The sequence below is a fragment of the Lutjanus erythropterus genome, chromosome 12 (assembly GCF_056507025.1).
Source record: "Lutjanus erythropterus isolate fLutEry1 chromosome 12, fLutEry1.hap2, whole genome shotgun sequence".
NCBI lineage: Eukaryota > Metazoa > Chordata > Actinopteri > Lutjaniformes > Lutjanidae > Lutjanus > Lutjanus erythropterus.
This window is the reverse complement of record NC_139328.1, coordinates 5,127,584-5,143,202: the sequence shown is the minus strand read 5'-3', so window position 1 is coordinate 5,143,202 and position 15,619 is coordinate 5,127,584. Positions and strand designations below refer to the sequence as shown.

General features: G+C 39.9%; 2 protein-coding genes across 2 annotated transcripts; one reads left to right on the top strand and one right to left on the bottom strand.

The window, feature by feature from the left end:
- Positions 1 to 1,065: 1,065 nt before the first annotated feature.
- LOC146317423 (cytochrome b-c1 complex subunit 6, mitochondrial-like) lies at positions 1,066 to 3,836 on the bottom strand. Its single transcript, XM_084731543.1, has 4 exons — positions 3,678 to 3,836; positions 2,485 to 2,553; positions 1,653 to 1,814; positions 1,066 to 1,483 (listed from the first exon to the last, which is right to left on the bottom strand). Exons 1-4 carry the CDS (start codon positions 3,723 to 3,725, stop codon positions 1,451 to 1,453), a joined length of 312 nt encoding a protein of 103 aa, XP_084587669.1. The 5' UTR covers positions 3,726 to 3,836; the 3' UTR covers positions 1,066 to 1,450.
- A 106-nt stretch (positions 3,837 to 3,942) lies between these two features.
- nsun4 (NOP2/Sun RNA methyltransferase 4) lies at positions 3,943 to 8,971 on the top strand. Its single transcript, XM_084731542.1, has 8 exons — positions 3,943 to 4,102; positions 4,751 to 4,970; positions 5,843 to 5,978; positions 6,180 to 6,334; positions 6,414 to 6,574; positions 6,708 to 6,832; positions 7,188 to 7,320; positions 8,347 to 8,971. The coding sequence occupies exons 1-8, from the start codon at positions 3,947 to 3,949 to the stop codon at positions 8,488 to 8,490; spliced, it is 1,230 nt and encodes a 409-aa protein (XP_084587668.1). The 5' UTR covers positions 3,943 to 3,946; the 3' UTR covers positions 8,491 to 8,971.
- The last annotated feature ends 6,648 nt before the right edge of the window (positions 8,972 to 15,619 follow it).

The window sequence follows — 15,619 nt, the reverse complement described above, 5'->3', positions numbered from 1 at the left end:
ATTATTTAAATAACTAACTTTAGCTTATAGGCAGCATTTTCCATATATTTGACCCCTTTTCTTAAGTTTAATATATAGTTCTACTTCTTTTTGTATTTATAGTTAGCTTTAATTATTTAAAATACTGGTGAAAGTTGCACTGATATTCTTTAATAAACAGTTTAACTGTCAAATATTCTGCCTCCATTACATATCTTTGTGTTTAATAACCACATTTGATGGATCATTTCAGAGAAATGTTTGAAAATATTCTATATTCTCTGTATTATGTTCCCTATGAAGAATATTGGGCAATATTATATTAGAATATTTTGACTCCATATTGCTATTAACATTGGCCCAAAAAGTCTTGGCGCCTTAGCACTCAATTCGGAGTTATTGCTCAGATCTGAGTTTTTAGTTTGGCTGTTCACACCATTTTAAATGCAGCCAAAATCTGATTCCAGTGTGAACTCATCACAGTTTTGAAGTGATCCACAGACAATAAGACTTCACTTGCAGCATGCTGTCATATGAACGCCTAAAGTAAACATGGAGGTACTGAGCTTAGTGTTTCATTTTTAAGCTTTATTTTGAGTTCTCATTTGTGAGCAGAAAGTTGAGAAGGGGAACCAAAATTTTAATTATGGATTTTTGTGGAGGAAAGCTGCTACCTCTGTGCAGAGGTGTGCGTGTCTGTGGAGTCTGAGTCAGGAGTGGTGGGATCGTTTAGTGAAAGGCTTCACAAATTTTATCCAAAATTCCAGGATGTCAGCTGATACTTTGAACTGCACCTATCAGTTCCTCTTCACAAGAGTCTCACGGCAAGACACTTCAGGCAAGAGACGTAAAAGTCAGGCCTGTATCTGATTTAGGATCACACATGAAAGTGCCCAAAACCAGAATTGAAAAGATCAGACTGAATGTGATTTGTTTTGTTCACACTGCCATCAAGAAACAGACCTGAATGAATAAACAAGAGCAGAAAAAAAACATCTGGGTCACTTTTGCCTGCAGTGTGAACACAGCCAGTCAGGTAATCACTTCCACTTGTAACAGAGGAAAATTCAAATGAAGCAACTCAGGTAAACTGGAAAGAACGAAACCTTTTATTTTCCAGAGAGGATGGTGATCAAACCTGAGGTAAATTCCCTGTTAGCAGAGCAGCATACTTGGTTTTGCATATGAACTGACCACAGTGTGAAGAAAAGTCTGAGCCCTTTCTTTGCACAACCTTTAACGACTTGGATGCACATATTGCCTATACATGCAGCGACTCGTATCCTACATGCTGCTTCTGACACTGTATACAGGAAGTAAAGGGGGGTGGCAGGTATTCAGTCCAGAAACCCTAGAAAAGTCATTTACATCAACACACAGGAGGACAACAACAGAACCGCTCTGATTATTTTACAATTTTAGAAGTTAAATAGACTCTACAGCTGCAGGTGGTAGGAACTGGGCAGGCTGGTCATTTCACGTTGTGGAACAGCTTGTGTGCTACCTGCAAAGACAACGGAGAACACGCATAGCATTAGCATCTTCATCTGAACACAACAGCAAAAAAATCTCTTTCAAAATCAAGTCACATGCCGTCTGGTTTCTCTTATGCCATTTGGTCACGTCTTATTTTCTCAACTTCCGCCCTCTCACTGTGTCACTAACACACTTACACAATGGTCCCGTGCGTGCAGGAAGTCAAAGAGCTCTTCTGTGCAGTCCTCCTCAGTGTTGGATCTGGAGCCGACCCGGGCTTCACAAATCTCCAGTCGCTCCCTGGTGTGCACACAGTGTTCAGTCTGCTCACACTTGGCTCGTATCGTTTCTAGAGGGTCCTGAGAAGGACAAAAAGCAAATATGGTATATATCGGAAAATGGGGTGTCATAAAAGCTAACTGCCAACCGTGGTGGGGGAAGTACTCGAATCTTTTACTTTAATATAGAGTAGTAATACTTACTTGTTACTAGTTTAAGTGCTGCATTCAAATTTTGACTTTAAAAAAATGCATTAGCATCAATATACATTTTAAATATCAAGATTAAAAATACTTATTGTGCAGAATGGCTTATTTCAGAATAATGGACATTATATCACTGGATCATAACTATTGATGCATTGGCCGAACATCAGTATCATCTGATTTTCACCATGATGACTGCATGTAGTCTATCAGCAAATAAGGTAACATTTACAGATGGCAGTGGCTGACATTATTTGTTGTGTCGCGTCAATTTTGCGCTTATTAAATGTTGTGTTGGTTGTCTTATTCAGATTTAGACAACAGTAACCAGCTCACCCAGCTGCTGTTTCAGAGAAGAAGCCACTGCCTGGACACAATTCAGGGCAATGGTTTTTGTAAATGTAAAAATTAAGATTTCTTTGTTTCCCTGGCACAAAAGTAGGAATAAATTAAACACACAACACCCATACTGCCAAATTTGGCTGGTGGGTGAGTTCCTTGTTTACACTACAATATTTGCCAAATATATGAAGAACAAACTTACCACCATCTCTTCCTCCTCCTCTTCTTCTTCCTCCTCCTCTTCCTCTTCCTCTTCAGGAGCATCTTCCTCCTAGTGAGTGTCAGTATTATCAATTAGTTTGGTCTGAAAAATTAGGATTTATGAATCTATCATCAAAGGCTGCATTATAAAACCTCTGCTCAAAATAACAATACTGCTAAAACTCCAATCCAACACATGTCTACGAAAATGATGGAAGCACTGTCACTTATTTTTTCAGATGCCAAAATCCTTATTTTGACTGATTAATCACATTAATTAAATATGTTCATTAAATAAAAACCATGCTTGCAATAATAAAGTACATTCATCTAATGTTCAATATTTATTTTTAGCAATTTATTAACAATGCCAAGCTCTAGAAATTGTCTTTGATCATACATGGAAGTGGAGCCATATTCTTATTTAATACATGTTTTACATTAATTAAATCTCCTTCACTTTTACACTAACATTATATACAATAAATAAAACATAAGAGTTGGTTAAAAAGGCTGTAATTAATAATATATAATACTAAATGAATACCAGTAACCTAAAATTACATAATTGGTGTAACTGCTACACATATCACTTATCTTGCACTGACCCTTTAAGGATAAAGAGGTCATGCAAAGGTGCGTAAAGGTTTTATTTCGGACGCTTTTTTAAATCTTAGTATTCCTCTGCTCTGCCTGAGAGAATTTATTTTATAAACATTTAGATTATAGGTAACAACAATGACAAGAGACGGCACATGAATTATTATTTCTGTATAAATATAAATATACATTAAGATCTAGCTACTTGTTTGTGGACTCATCAAGTTTAGAAATGATTTATTTCTGGTAAATAAAGTTTAGATAGATAAAGTTGAATACACCTCAGCGGATTTGTATCACACAGATTGCAATGACCCATTTAAGATTTGAAGGGCTCACGGTAAAATGCAGCAAGATATTTAAATAAATTAAACAGTTTATATTACAATTCCAGACGCCTTCCATGTTTGATACTAAGGTTACAGAAAGGTTAATATTTAAAGGTCTTTGAAAGAGCCGACAGTAACTCGGACGTTGTACCGTTAAACTGAGCAGCAGAGTCTGGCTACTACGCCGAGTTCACGTTGGGTAACATGGACAAACACATCTACAAAAAGCGACTAAAACGACAAATATGAGTATTTTTTTCAGTACCTCGTCGTCCGGGTCGCCGTATGTGAGCATCTTCCTCTCGAAAACCATGATTACGGCTCTGAAAAGGACCAAAAAACCCGACAGAGGACAGAAGTCCTAGCTTGCAGGCAGCGCTGTTTCTCGTTGAGGACGTGAGGTCGGTCACACGCAGGAAACGACTAGAAGGATCACCGGATGAAGCTTCCTATTGGTTGGATTTGATGATTGAAGTCGCTCTGATCCAATGAAATACCTAGATTTTATGTAAGCCCCGCCTATTGGATTAGTCAATGCCGGAACTTTTGTTTGGCTGTCGGAGCGAAGACGGAATTGAAAAACTGTTGCACAGCATGATGGCGCTGCTCGTGGACACCAGACTTCTACTAAGAAAAGTCAAAGATTTAAGATGTTTCACGCCAAGACGAAACCGAGTGAAAGAAAAATGGGTAAGTTGTCAATGCAGTAATAGACAAAGAAGCAGCTAGCGGTCGTTATCTGTAAATAAAAGACTCAGAGGTGGAAAAGATCTTTATTTTTGACGCTGTCAAGAATATTTAGCCACAAACCAACACACATATCGAGTACTATATTTTTGACAGTAACTATGTATTTCATGGTGAATGTAACTAACGAGAGCTGAACCTAAAATGTTAGCCCCTGAAATGAAAATAAACAGTTCTACAAGGCTCCTTTAGCTGAATGTAATCAGTTACACTATACATTCATTAAATTGTCAATATTATGACATAAATTAACTTTATGATAAGTTGTTCTCTCACACAGTGTAATGGTAACTATGGTTACTATTTTATTTGATTCTGCTAAGTTTGTATAATAGTATTTTGCATGAAGTAAGCTCAGCATTATTGTACATTTTTCACTCTCATTGATTTCTCTGAGAATCTTCAATCGAACGAATAATAAAATGTATTTTACATTAGATTTTCAGTGAAGAATATAGAGTTGTACACCAGTGTGTCCTGCCCCAAATTGTGGTTGTTTAACTCGACAAATTAAACAGAAACAGAGAAAACATGAAAGCACGTAAACATTTTAAAATCTGGGGTTTTTTTTTCCTTCTTCCTGTTGTACAGGCTGCCACACGTGTCAAGCACCCTCCCACCACTCTGGCCCTGCAGCACTTTGATGCCACCTATAACGTCCAGCTGGGGCAGCTGTGGCCGTCAGTGCGAGTCGCTTTGCTGTCAGAGAGGAAATACGGAGCCCTGTTAAATAATTTCATCCATGATGCTGTTTTGGAAAACTTAGAAGCCCAGGGATGTAGAGACTTCATCAGTGACACAGATACAGAGGGTAGGTGTGCTTCGCCACTAGTGTTTACACGGAAACTGCTATTGTTGGCTTAACAGTTTACTGTGACAGAGAAAACAGCGTTTTGAGATTTCACACATTTTGAGTTTTCTTCTTTCAGAGCAGCAAAATATACATTTAAATTCATTTAGAGTGACAGACAGAATTCATTTTATAGAAAAGAGTAGTTCATACTTTCAGGTAATACGAGGGTTGGTCAGTGTTTAATTGTCAATATGTAGTAGGTAGACTGAAGTGGCAGTTATGATCATTTGTATCGCATTACTGATACTGTGTTTGTGAGAGTTACAGTATCATCTCCACAGAGAAGGAAACTCTAAGGCTCAGTTTACTTGCTAATGCTATATCAAGCTTGGCATCCAGAAGTTAAAAAAAATGCAGGTTTCATTGTATTTGTGTAGTTTAAAAAAAAAAAAATGCATATAACTCAGTTAATCCATCAAATTGCAGTTTGCAACTTGCATAAAATTGTTTTTATTTAGTGAGAATTCGTCCTCAGAGACCTTTCCTTATTTTTTGCCCTGACATGTGGTCTGATGAAAAATTAAAGGATCATTGGTGCTAAATCCTTTATTGTTAACATTTTGTTTTGCTATGATGAAGAGGCCTCTTGAAAGTGTTTCCTAGAAGTCTGACTCATTATTTCAGTGTCAATTTCTTGTTTTAATATCCTGCAGTAGGCAATTTGTGTTTGTTGTAATAGCAATGGTTGCTCTTTGTATATAAGAGACATGAGGGAGAAGAAACTGTCTCCTTCGAAAGCCTTAATATTATACTCCATTTTTTCATTGTCATTAAAATGCACAAGCTGTCTTCTCATATGATCAGTTCTACCTTCTTCATTGTTTCTGCAGCTCACGCATCTGAAGTTACAGCCAGTGAGAAGAAATCTGACACTGATGGCCAGCAGATGTCTCCTCTACAACTTAGTCCTCACATAAAGTGCTTAGTGTTTCCGAGAGGGGACATCACAAGATTCAAGCCTGCAAGGTGAGCTTATTTTTTTGACATTACCTCTGTTGCTTTAAGTCTTGTAAAAATCTGATCGTTTGTAACTTCATAAACATATCTTTGTGTTTGAAAGTCAGCCCAAGTGCATTGAGAGGACCATGGTTTCTTCTAAGTGAACAAAGTTTTTATTCAAAGAGCAGTGTGATTTACTCTGACTTGGTTTTCCCTCGTCCTCTAAAGACCAGACATGTTCGGGTTGTTGGGTTATTACCTGATGGACGCAGCGTCCGTGCTGCCTTGTCTCGCGCTGAACGTTCAAGAAGGTCACAATGTGCTCGACCTCTGTGCTGCTCCAGGAGGCAAAACCCTGGCTTTACTCCAGACCCAGTCTATAGGTAAGAGAACTGCTCTCATCTGGCTGTTTTCCTCACTCAGTTCATGCCCTGAACTTCATCATCTGTGTTTATGTTTTAGGCTTTTTGTGTGTGAATGACTCCTCTGTGTCTCGGACATCGCGACTGAGAAAGGTCCTCCACAGCTACGTCCCTAAGCAGTTTTTGACAGACGAGAAACTACGCATCACTTCCTTTGATGGCACCAAGTGGGGGCAAATTGAGAGGAACACTTTTGACAGAGTAAGTCAGTGTCACATCATCATGTTTGTCCTTTTTCCAAACAGAATTTGGTGATTGCCAGTGCCTGAATTCGGGCCACATGTATCCAATCATCACCAGTTTGTTCTCCTTCTCCTCTGTTTTCCATGTTCAGGTCCTTGTTGACGTCCCCTGCACCACAGACAGACATTCTCTCATTGAGGACGACAACAATATATTCAGTAAGAGCAGGACCGGTGAGAGACGAAGGCTGCCACAGCTACAGCTGGAGCTGCTGCTGTAAGTTTGGATGAAACTACAAGTTTTGGTTATTGTAGTTTATGTGGGCACATTTTGTTACATCAGTAAACAGCAGGGCTGTCACTGTTTCAATATTATCAGTGTAGCTTACTGGCTGTTATATCACATTTGATACCACTTTTTTTAAAGAAGAAATTGAAAGTGTAAATGACAATTTTAAGGGCATAAAACCAATAATCTCTTGATCTTTACAAATAAAGACAATATTAGATGATAGTCTAACAACAGCACATCAAATTATAACAACTCAGTATACAGTAGCAGCTCACTTAAGAGCTGCAAGTGAACATGATTATTTTATACAAACTGAACAAACCCTCTCTCTCTCCTGCAGGGCGGGAATCGTAGCGGCTTGCCCGGGTGGGGAGATCGTTTACTCCACCTGCACACTTTCTCAAATCCAGAACCTGAGTGTGGTGGAACAGGCCATCTACTCAGCTCGAGAGAACCACGGCATCCACCTCGAGGTCAGTCCGATCCACACTGTAAACTGTACGTTAGAGGTTCGGTGATCAAGAATAGCGTGATACCGTGGTCTAGCTGAATAATATTTGATTCTGATTGGCTGCAGAGTGTCCATTAATTCTTTATAATGGACACCTACTAAGCAGTTCAGAACAGTGAAACCGTGTGTTTACTTTTCTAAATTATTGCACCATTAAAGCGCCTGTTAACCATTTATTCCACCATGTCAAAAAGCAAACATCCAATTACAACAATGACTGACTTCAACATTCTTTTAAACTATTTGGAGACTGTGTCAACTTCAATTACTGGGATGCAGCAAAAGGAAGAGAAATGGAAAAGAAAAGACACAAGGAGTTAATGCTGAGATAATTAAGTGAGCCTGTGAAGACCAAAGGATGGTGACTGTAACACACAAGCTACAAGAAGTACACCGCCCCTCTGAACTTACTGATACGTCACATGAGCGATCATCTCACATCCCGTTCACTATTCAACTCGCCACTTCAGGCTGCAGCTGCAAGTAAACGAGGCCTTTCATGTTTTTGTTAAAATCTGGATATTGTTCTGAGCACAGTGACATGGCTGCATAGCTGGTAGGTCTTGTTGCTCAACATGTCGGATTACATTTATCGATTGTCAACTGCATGCAGTGTTATTGACCTTGAATCTTGCTAGCGTAACGTTAGCTTTCTGGGAGTTCTGTCAGCTGAGTGGACTAGAAATATCTCCCATTGCCAAGCTGTATCTAAGGTTTGTCCTATTTACTTAATTTTTACTTTGACAGGTGACCATGGTATAAGCGGGTTTATATGTGACGAGTTGTCCGTTATCAGGAATAAATTGCCTCCCCGTCATTCATTAATTCCTGATAATGGACAGCTCGTCAGGCATTTTCCCTGACGCAACTATTATTAGGCTTATGACCTCTGAAATATCAGGACGTCCTTGTTATGAACATGGGAACCAAATTACAACAAATAATTTGACCTTATTGTTCTCCTTGTCCTCATCATATCTGCATTCAGGTTGTTGACCTGCGACCCCTCACACACATGTTTAGGAAAACCTTTCACTTCGCTCCCGACCTCCCCCTGGGTGAGATGGTCATCCCACACTTAGCTGCTAACTTTGGCCCCATCTACATGTGCAAGCTAAGGAGGCTGACGTAGCCAGTGGACTGGTGGACGACTGTCCTAAGAGCTTGTGGACATTTGAGTGGACTGTGACACTGCTAACAGACTCATGATGCCAAACTCTGGACTCTTCAGCAGAGTTGAATGAGAGATTTTCATCATGGTGGCTGACTGTTAAAACACCAGACTACAGCTGGTTAATGTGACTGATCTCACTGTCAGCAAAAACAAAGAATCCAGCTGAAGGACCATGACATTATAACTGTGGACTACAGATTTTCTTATGGAAGTGTTGACCTCCACTCAAGGATGGATTACTGCTGCTGGGTACAAACCACAAATCACAACTACCACAGAGAGACACAAAACTTCCACAAAGAGACAATGTCTCTTTCAGTCTGGGTGTGTTTGGGGGCCTTATACATGTCTGTTTTCAGGGGCCCTCATCTCATAATCTGCCCATTATCCTGGTAAACCAATAGAAACACCAAAATAAATTTCTTGGGTTTTAAAGTCAGTCCGAGTTGACATCTTTTGGGACACAGAAGATGTCTTTATAACTAAACAAGCTTTGCGTGTGTCTTTTCATTGCAGTTTTATTGTTGTCCTGTAGGTGGCAACAGTAGATAAAGATCAAGGTACCCTGGATATTCTGGGAAGCATACTGTGTCGGTAAAGGAGTTCCAGTATGTACAGTTTGTCCTCCTGCTCTGTGTCAGGTGCATTGAGATGAATGTTTCAGGTTGGGAATCACATTACTGAAGCTTCCACAGAGTTACATAAAATGACTACAGGGACACAAAAGTCTCTCAAAGAGGTGTAAAACTACTGCAGAGTGACAAAAAATGACTGCAGGGAGACAGAGCTACCACAGGGAGAGAAAAGTGACACAAAAGTACAACAAAGAGACTAAAAATGAAAACATTGAAAAAACAAAACTACCACAGAGAGATATAGAATTACCACAAGGAGACAAAAATGACTCTGATGAGACTCAAAGTGACAACAAAGATACAAAAATATCCCAAAGAGACACAAAAGAGATACAGAGCTACCATAAAGACACATAAAACTACTGTAAGGAGACAAAAGCGACTTCAAGGAGACACACAATTACCACAAGAGACACAAAAGTATCTCAAGGAAACATAAAACTATAATAAAAGGACAAAATGACAACAAAGCTACCACAAAAAGACACAAAACTACCATAAAGAGACACAGATATACTACAAATAAACAAAACTACTGCAAGGAGACAAAAAACAGTTATGAGGAGACACAAAAGTACCACAAAGAGTCAGTCCAAACTGTAATTTGACAATTTTTTGACACAGCAGATGTGCTGAAGACTAAACCTTGTAACGTGTCTCTTCGTTGCAGTTTCATCGTTGTCCCGTAGGTGGAAACAGTAGCTAAAGATTAAAGCGTCCTGGTTATTGTGTCCACTAGAGGACACTGAGAATATGTCCGTGAGGGAGCTCCGGTATGTATGTCCTCCTGCTCCGCGTCAGGTGCACAGAGATGAATATTTCAGGCCGGAGAATCACATTACTGAAACACACATTTCCATCAGAATTACCCGCTCTCTTTAACTCTCCAGTGAAAATGGGTTTGGCTTGTTCTATAGTTATTCATCAGGTTTGATGGCTTTGCCTAATAACGCGGTATGTGGGTATGTGAAAGGAGGCCGTAATGAACAGGCAGGTAATGACTTATTTGACCATTTGGCTTCTCACATCTGAATCTGTGCAACTTTCATTATTATAGCTGGGATTGACTCCGTTTTGCATTGACATCACTCAGAGGTGAAATGTTTCCTCTTATCACAGGCTAATGTGAGCGGAGAGGTGCCTCTTTTTCCATCACGCCGCCGATGACCCCTTATGTTGTCCTGGCCAGGCAATGTAGCGTGAAAAAAGGTGTGTGTTAGCGCGTATAGGCTATATATATGTGTGTCTAACGAGTCCACCATCCACATCCCACTGTCATTAAGCTGCTCCAAGTGCACGAGCCGACTCCCATCCCCGCGCAGGGACGGACGGCAGCCATGCGGCTCCCAGATGAACATTAAAGAGGCAGCAGAGAGCTAAAATGGGACGTCTCGCCCTGTTTTGCCCCTCCGCTTTTTTATTCCACAGATGAGTGCAGATAATTTTCTGTGCGATTGTGAGTGATTACTGTATTACTGCGGTAAAAGGGGGATGTATCTGGGAATGCAGAGGGAATTAATGACACATAAAAACTATTTTTGTATTGACTGCTTTCGTCTCCAGGGCCTTGAATGCCTCCTCGCACATCTTGTGATTACCTAAACGTATTGTAAATATGTGTTTCCTATGGGCTCTTACATAAATTTACATGTTTTAACACTCAGGAGACGGCAGACTGTTAGAGATGAGTTACTCTCTATTCTGCCTGTCTATAGACTCCACTGGCTGCTGTCTGCTTTATTATTGAATTAGCCAATGAACCACGGTGCGTTTGTGTCCCTGTGTGTAAGCCTGTGTTAGGGAGACGTATGCTGTGTATTAGAAAGATGAATCTTATGGATTTGACTACACAACCGTGGTTCTGTTGTGTTTTCAGATACAATTTAAATGTTGTTTTTTTGCTAATAAACATGCAAAAACACTGTTATGTTTTCACCTCGTTCCACACAAGCTGCTGATTGAACTCGATATATTAAAACCGAGCACCTGCAGTGGGCGATTAAGTGACAGCAGAAGAAAAAAGGAAACAGGTGTTAGAGGTCTTTATTTTATATAAATGGGTCGATTAGATGCTGCTACTAAAATTAAGGATTCAGTTTTGTCTCTCTGTCCGGTCTTTGGTTGGGTTGCACTAATGAGGATTAATTTTTAAACTTTAAGCTATGTTGCACCAAACTTTCAAACTCTTAGATCAAGAGGATTAAATTTAAACCACAATTTAGTTTTTACTCTAAACCTAGATTAAATTTAATTCTCTTGCACCAAAACTTAAAATGTGACCCAGTATTAACTTTAAACTTACATCTGAGGAGGTTTAACCTTTGAAATGGCTGCTTTTTTTGACATGGATTCAGCACTATAATCAAGCTCCTCAAAGAAAGTTAACGGACACACTCAACCCGCGTCTATTCTTTCTTTTACTTCAGTTGATAATTTGGCCCACAAGTTTTTTTCAAATGAGAAGAAAATAGAGCCTCTCTGCTGAGCTAACTATGCTAACTAACCTTTTAGGTAGCCAGCAAACAATGAAACCTTTTGTTTTCTTTTTTTTTTTACTTCTTAGCTGGCTGGTAAACAGTGTAACATTTAGTTAACTTTTAGGCTAGCTAGCAAACAATGCTACTTTTGTTCAGGAAAGCAGAGCAGCTCCAAACAGCAGTCCTTAGGTTAGCGAGCATCTCCACATTGTTTAAACTTCAGTTTAAATGACTAAACTTTGATTTACTAAACTGAGCTTAGTTTTTAATTGCGCAGCAAAGCTAAGCTTAATTATAAATCTGGATTTACTCATTTTAAACCTGGTTTTGATAAAATGATTTGACGTAATCTTAGATTAAACTGATCTTCGTTGGTGCAACCCGGTCTTTATGTTTAGTAAAGATCCACGAGGTGACGTAGGTGTAGTGTGTGTGTGTGTGTGTGTGTGTGTGTGTGTGTGTGTGTGTGTGTGTGTGTGTGTGTTTAAAGCAGATGCTGCTGGTGTTCCTGCTGCGGTGTTTTCCCGCCCAGAGGTGAAGATCAGACGTGAGTCCCAGTTGGCGGTGGGAGAGAGAGGATTTCACCGGTGGGGGTCTTTGTCACAGATGCAGTGTGTAGACTGAGCACAGCAGGACGCGCTCTCTGCTGCTCTCGGCCACAGGCCACTTAGAAAATGCTATATAGTGTTTTGCGTTTTTATTTTTAGCAACACATTTCCCTGATTTTTGTGTTACAGTACAGCAGCAAACTGAGGAGGAGGAGAGTAACATGCGTAGGTTCACTTACACGAGTGGAGGAAAATCAATACATCATAGTACTGCGATATTTTCAATACATGGATGAGAAGTATCGATCTTTTATTATACTGCAGATACAAATGAAACTTTTTGGCCCCAGAGTAATGAAATCAGTTGCTTTTTCAGTCCACTAGATGGTGCTGAGTTTTTTCTGGTGAGGTCAGCAGAGGTCACGTCAGCAGGATTTGTAGGTAGACTTGTCCGTCTGCTTGACATCCCATTTTGCTGCAGTAAAAAAAAAAGTGAGATAAACGGACTGAAAAGTTTATCTTATTAGATGAAACAGATGTTGACAAAGTTTTCCTTTGCAGACATAAATCTCTGTCAAAAAAAAGGTAATAAACCTCAACATATTTTATCACCATAGCATGTAGCATAATGTTAAAATCACAATAACATCTTACTGTGACGATATCCTATTGTGATAATATTGTGTTGTGAGGCCTCTGGTGATTCCCAGTCCTAATAATTCATAATTCATGTCTGTCCTCCCTCATAAACAGTTTTCAATTGATTTTCCAGTATATTTGTTGTTGATATGGCAATATATTATTTCTGCCGTGGTGGAGGAATTTATGCATGTCGCTCCTAATGTGCAAGTGTGTGTTTATTTCATGAAGATAAACCTGCTCTGGAGAGAACAATCTGGCGGCACAGGCCTGAGAAAATATAAGACATCCCATACTGTAGCCCAGCCTTGCTTTTATGTAAAGCCTGATGATGTAACGCACACGTTGGCGCAGATTTTTGGGGTATTTAAAGTAGCAGAGGACTTTCATTTTTAAGAACCACTTCCCTTAGAGCCTCACTGCATTGCATTCCATTATATTTTGAATTGTCACCTGGTGCTTGAATTTCATGTTTTTCTTTAGATAAGTAGACATTTACGCTAGAAATTGATGCAGAAAAAGCACAAACCGGTGCATGAAAAATGACAATTGTTTGACAATGTGCTGTGCTTCCTGCAGTAGCCTGTCTTTGACCCCAAATGTTGAGGTGAAACCTACAACCTTGATGCCACATGCGATGTTTAAAACGCCTTTTTGTTGCAGCTAATTGCTAAAAGACTGTCCTTTGAGTTACTTCACTCATGCTCTGTGTGTATACCGGCCCATACGGTACACTCAATACGTGATCTAAGCATTCTCCGACAGACTCGGTGCTCCGTGAACTGGATGAGAGCAGTCCTGAGCGGTGCGGCTCAGGCCCGCATTGGAAATGCAACCGTAGGTTTAGGCTGCAGCCAGATTAAGAAGAGAGAGAATGGGGGTTTTCTTCTCTCTAAGAAGATTACCCGGGGAGGGGTGAGATGGCAGTCAGAGTGTTTAAGAAAAAAAGGACAAGAAGAAAATGGAAGATGAAGTGGAACTAAAGGAGGGTGGCCCAGGATACACAGTTTAGCCACCTGTTGTCTCCTCTTGATATCACTCCGTTCTTTGTTTGTCCATCTCTGTAACATCTATCTTTGCCCTGCCTCTTGTTGTATAAAACATTAAACTTAGATTCGAAATAAAAGTCAGAGTTTAAAAGGTCTTAGGTTCAAAAGGGGGTGTTCAATTCGTTTAGAGGAGTTTGGACCTCGAGCATCATGTGTGAGTTTCTCTGCGCATTTTCTGTTTCCAGGCAAGTGGTGTTTTTTTTTTTTCACATGTGTATGTGCAGCTGTGAGCCTGATTGTACTTGTGCTTCCCTCTCCCTTAAGTTCCTGCTGGTGGTTTCCAGGAGGGCTTTGATGTGTATCTGGGCAATGCACTATTAGAGGGATTTCCCTGGGCCTGACAGCTCAGAGAATATGCAGCGAAATGGCAATGCCAGTGGGCTAAAAGAATGCTGGAAACAGGATTAGGATCATATTCTGGCAGACCCTGTCACCTCCTCAATGGGCCGAGGTTTCTAACGCTGGCACTTTTCATTCTCGCCATGGTTAAAACCTTTAAGAGAACCATGGAGAGGAGGGAGAAAAAAGCACTGATTGAATGGTACACTGTGATTTTTGTGTGGGGGGCTTGCTCCGGGGGGCTGTGTGTGTGTGTGTGTGTGTGTGTGTGTGTGTGTGTGTGTGTGTGTGTGTGTGTGTGTGTGTGTGTGTGTGTGTGTGAGAGAGAGAGAGAAAAGCAAGAGATGCAGCAAACCAGTGGGCCTGTGAGGGTCAGACACAAACCTTTTTTGATTCAAAATATGTAAAGCTTCATTTTCTATATCAGTCTTGACTTTACAGTACAAAGTAAATGTGCTAAAAATAGATTTATAAGCAGTTTGGACATTTAAAATCTTAAAGGGACAGTTCACCCTAAAATTAAAAGTACATATTTTTTTCTCTTAAGGCTTATTTAAGCTCCCTTTACGTATGAAAACTGATATGTCAGTTTCAAATAATAGAACAGTCACCACCCACAGACCGACATGTGTCCTTTACGTTGGCATGGATGTTAAGCTTTACATCCATGAGAGGGCGCCGATCAGAGTCAGAAGTTTCTGGCAACAACAAGCATGTAGGCGCTGAATGAGAAGCTGTGGACGGCGGTGGTCAGTGTGGTCATTAAATACATCGTGACTCACGGACATGAGAATTTTTTTCTCTAACTGATAACAAATGTCATTTCTGATAGTTTCATAACTTCTTTGTGGAGACGAGTGGTCGTGTCTCTCTTTAATTACTGGACTGAAGGCTCTGTATCCATATGCATATCTGACATTTAGCAAAAATGAGCCTTTACTTGTAGTGCTGTTTATCCAACTAGATTGTTTTGGTGTGAGATGCTGAGTTTTGGAAATATTCCCTGCAGAGATGTCTGTCCTCTCTTGAATATAATGAAACTAGATGGCACTAAACATTTGAAAAAGTCAACATCAATGTCTCTTTCCAAGAAATCATGATCCGGTTACTCAAGACAATCCACAGATGATGTGATTAGTTTAATGTAGGAACTATTTTCTTTCTACCAAACTACACCCACCAATCATATCACTGCACAGAAGGAAGTGTACATTTACTCATGGATGAGAGGCTCGTGCTCGTAGTTCAGATATTTGGTGGGCTCATGTTTTGGTAATTTACAAAGCTGGTTATTTTATATCTAAATGTGCACAAGAATTATGCTAAATAAAAAAACATCAAATTGACACAGATGATTTCAGTAAGCAGTTACATTCATTCATCGCTGTGCCAGTCATGGC